A 4,457-nucleotide genomic window follows, 5' to 3' on the forward strand; every position below is an offset into this window, starting at 1 on the left:
TACATGTAGTTTTTTTATTGCCATTTATCCTGCTTAGTACTAAAGTTCCTGATTTGTGCTTTCCTGTCAGACGTTAATTTCTCCCTTAATAATATAGCTTGGACAACCTAATCAACACGAAGATTGAGTCTCCACTTTGCTCCAAAGACTGAAACTCTTGATTCTGGCCTCAGAGGCCAAGCCTTGGTTTTCTGCCTCATCGAGGAAATCTTTGGCATTTACACCATACATGTTGGGCACAAGGTGGGGCCTGTCAGCAGATCGACAAGACTGCATCCTCCCCTCACGGTCCTGCATCGCTCAGGAACCTCCCAGGGCAAGAGGGATCTGTGACTTTGGGCAGCACATCACCTTAGGGATGAGCCCTGGTAACCTCACCCCAAGAGAATTGGTTACTCAGCCTGAATGGTCCTACCTAAACTCCCTTGGTGGGTGCCAACACACCTAGGTTTCTCCTGGGTCCCCATTACCACCACTACCTTCCTGCCACCTCCTGCTCTGCACCATACCTGGCTCACCCCTTTCCCTCTCCTGAGATGCCACCTCCAATCAAACATGGCCAATGGTTTGGAGAAATGTGGGCATTGGACAAAAAGGCCACATCAGGTTCCATTGGGGAACTTCTTGAGCTCTAGTTTTCCTGAGAAGTCTCACCAGGGATGGAGAGACCCACAGTGGCCCCATCAACCAACTGGAGTCTCTGAAAAACCACCCCAAGTAGTGGTGAACTTCACAGAGGGGAAATACGTGATACCATGAGTCAATAATTACAAACAGAGAAAGATGACAAGAACCTTGAAGAGAGCGTTCAGAGCTTAAGAAGCCCATATCAGGAGATGGTGAGACAGGGACGCCTAGCATGCTGCACTTGATGCGGTTTCAGAGTCAGACACGTGACTGAACAACATAAGGAACTGGATGCTTAGTTTTCCACTGAACACCCAGAGGACCCAAGCAGAATTTATCAGCTCCTTCCCTGAGTACATGCCACTTTCACAACCTACGAATTTTAAAAATTGCAAAAGCTACAAAGCAGGGCCAGGTTTATTGTTTCACTGAATGCCTAGACTTAAGTGATGGGAACAGGGATGATACATATTAAAAAAGGCAAATGATATGATCAGCAATTATACAGAAGATATACAGCTGGTAAACAGCACATTAAAAATGCTCAAAAATCATGAATCTCTAGGGAAATGTAGTAAAACCAATAGAAAGCTCAGAGACAGCTCGACTCACTTATTAAAAGGACTGATATTAATGATTGGTACAGATGTTGAGAAACTGGAACTCCTACGATGCAGATGGAAATGCAAAGGGGAACGGTCATTTTAAATGAGTTTCTTAGTTTCATCAGGTGTTAAAATTCATCTACCAAAGTGACTCAGACATACCCGAGTTACCAATAAAAGGAACATACATCCACATAAAGAAATAACACAAATGTTTACAGCAGCTTTATTTTCAAGAATGAAAACCTAGAAATAACCTAAACACTCAGAAAAAGATGAATGGATAAACAGTTGTACATCTAAATATAAGAATGCTACTCATCAAAAACTAAAGAGATGAGATACTTGTATATATCATGGATGAATCTGAAACAATTATGAAACAAAGGGAAACAAAAATAGCCGTTTATGACTCCAATCAGATAAATTCAAGAAAATGCACATGTTATCTATTCTAAGGGAAAGTACATCAATGGTTATTGGAGAGGTGGGAAGGGCAAGGAGAGGTAAACATACTATTAACGGATATGGGCATTATCAGGACTCAAGAGGTTCATACCTAGGTGAAAACTTGCTTCAGCATCAGTCCTTCCAGTGAATATTCAAGGTTGGATCTCCTTGCTGTAAAAAGGACTTTCAGGAGTCTTCTCTAGCACCACATTTTGAAGTCATCAATTCCTTGCCATTCTGCCTTCTTTATGGTCCAGCTCTCACAACCATAAGTGACCACTGGGGACATCATAGCCTTGGCCATACACATCTTTGTCGGCAGAGTAATGTCTCTGCTTTTCAGGACACCCTTTAGATTTGTCATTGGTTTCCTGCCAAGAAGCAGTGGTCTGACTTCATGGCTGCAGTCTGGTGACTGTAAATTATACTCTGATATAGCTTTAAAGATTGGCTCAAATGAGAAAAAAACCCTGTATATCCTACTCTTTTTGGAAAAAAAGGTTCTACAACTGTACGCTGAACCCACCAACACACTCCTCATGTCCTCTGGAGATAGTCTTCTATCAGTGGTAGCGAAGATGGGGACAGAGTCAGCAGGAATGCTGCCTAGATCACAAGAGTCACACCCCCTTTTCCTTTCCTGCCTCTGCAGTAAGGTCCTTGAAGTGAAATTCACTAGAATCAGCATATAAACTGATACTGCAAAGTCAATGTCATATAAACATTAGGATGCACTTTTAGGAGAGGCACGTTCCATCAAGTTGCCTGCAATTTCCCCCACTCCCTATTAAACTAGAGTTTCTGTACCAATTGTGGTTTCCCTTGGACCCAGTGGTCATACAAATAATGAGATTAGCTCAAAGATTTGTGGACATCAGGAAAGACGGTTCTTTTAGACTTGGAGAATATATACCTTTCAATAGTGCCTCAATACCCTATAATCTCTAATCTGAATAAGGAATAAAGATTCATGCTGCTCTCAGAAACACTTGAAATGAGATTCAATTCAGACCAATGGCCCCTCAATTTCCTCCAGGGTCCCCATACTCAACAAGGAAATTGCACATTCCCTGTACATTTATGCCTTCCTCTAGGGTAAACTCTCTAACGTTCAAAGTGATTTGCTCATACAAGATTTCCTATATTTAGTGCACTCCTAAGGCCTTTCTCCAGTGTGAGCTTTCTCATGAGAGTGCAGTTTAGTGGTGTTAATAAAGGATTTCCCACATTCACTACATTTAAAAGGCCTTTCTCCACGGTGAACTCTCTGATGATAATAGAGGCTGCTGCCGTGAGTGAAAGATTTCCTGCACTCAGTGCACTCATAAGGCCTTTCTCCGGTGTGAGCTCTCTGGTGGATAATGAGATGGTATCTCTGGACAAAGGCTTTCCCACAATCACCACACTCATAAGGCCTTTCTCCGGTGTGAGCACTCTGATGATAATGGAGGCCAGATTTGCTGCTAAAGGATCTCCCACATTCACTGCACTCATAAGGCTTTTCTCCAGTGTGACTTCTCAGATGTATACGGAGCTGGTAACTAGTGGTAAAAGATTTCCCACATTTGGTGCATTTGTAAGGCCTCTCTCCAGTATGAATTCTAAGATGACAACGAAGGTAGTAACCAAGGGTATAAGATTTCCCACATTCATTGCACTCAAAAGGCTTTTCTCCAGTGTGGGCTCTCTGATGAACACGGAGGAGGTAATTAGTAATAAAAGATTTTCCACATTCAATGCATTTGTAAGGCTTTTCTCCAGTGTGAGTTTTCTTATGATAGTACAAGGCAGAGTTAAAGTTAAAAGATTTTCCACATTCCCTGCATTCATAACGCCTTTCACCTTTGTGAATACTCTGGTGTTCAATAAACCTACACTTAGTATTATAAGATTTCCCACACTCAGTACACACGTAAGCACTTTTCCCTGTGTGAACTCTCTGGTGTTTAATGAAGGTACTCCTAAAGATAAAGGACTTCCCACATTCACTACACTCAGAAGGCCTTTCACTTGCATGTGATTTCTGATGACGCTTGAGGGCTGACCTAGACGTGAAGGATTTCCCACATTCACTGCACTCATGAGGTCTTTCTCCAGAATGAACTCTCTGATGATTACGGAGAGAACTGATAGTAGTAAATGTTTTCTTGCATTCATTGCACCTTACGTAAGACCTGTCTCCAGAATGAATCCCCTGATGATAACGGAAGTTGAATTTAGAGGTAAAAGATTTCCCACACTCACGGCACCTATACGGCCATTCACTAGAATGGATTTTTTGATGGTAATGAAAAACAGCAGGAGTAATAAAAGATTTTCCACACTCACCACATGCATAAGGCTTTTCTTCAGTGTGAATTCTCTGATGACGACGGAGATGGGTACTAGTAATAAAAGATTTCCCACATTCATTGCACTTATAAGGCCTTTGGTGAGATCTCTGATGGTATCTGAGGGAAGGCCTAGAGATAAAAGATTTCTCACAGTCACTGCACTCATAAGGTCTTTCTCCTGTGTGAGATCTATTATGGCAAATGAATGAGGATCTAGACATAAAAGACTTCCCACATTCACTGCATTTGTAAGGCCTTTCTCCAGTGTGAGATCTCTGATGATACTGGAGAGCGCTGGAAGAGGTAAAGGATTTCCCACACTCATGGCATTTATAAGGCTTTTCTCCTGTGTGAGATATCCGATGATACTGGAAACCATTGTTAGAAGTATAAGATTTCCCACACTCATAGCATTTATAAGGCTTTTCTCCTGTGTGAGTTC

The 4,457-nt window shown here is 42.0% G+C and overlaps 1 protein-coding gene across 1 annotated transcript; it reads right to left on the minus strand.

The window, feature by feature from the left end:
- Window positions 1-1,427: 1,427 nt before the first annotated feature.
- LOC120872995 (zinc finger protein 658B-like) lies at window positions 1,428-4,449 on the minus strand (the record flags this gene model as incomplete). The annotated part of the gene is made up of 1 exon (XM_040253743.1): window positions 1,428-4,449. A coding segment is annotated over one exon (1,611 nt), but the record flags the coding sequence as incomplete, so codon positions are not given.
- Window positions 4,450-4,457: the final 8 nt, after the last annotated feature.

This window comes from Oryx dammah, unplaced genomic scaffold, assembly GCF_014754425.2.
Source record: "Oryx dammah isolate SB20612 unplaced genomic scaffold, SCBI_Odam_1.1 HiC_scaffold_13, whole genome shotgun sequence".
NCBI lineage: Eukaryota > Metazoa > Chordata > Mammalia > Artiodactyla > Bovidae > Oryx > Oryx dammah.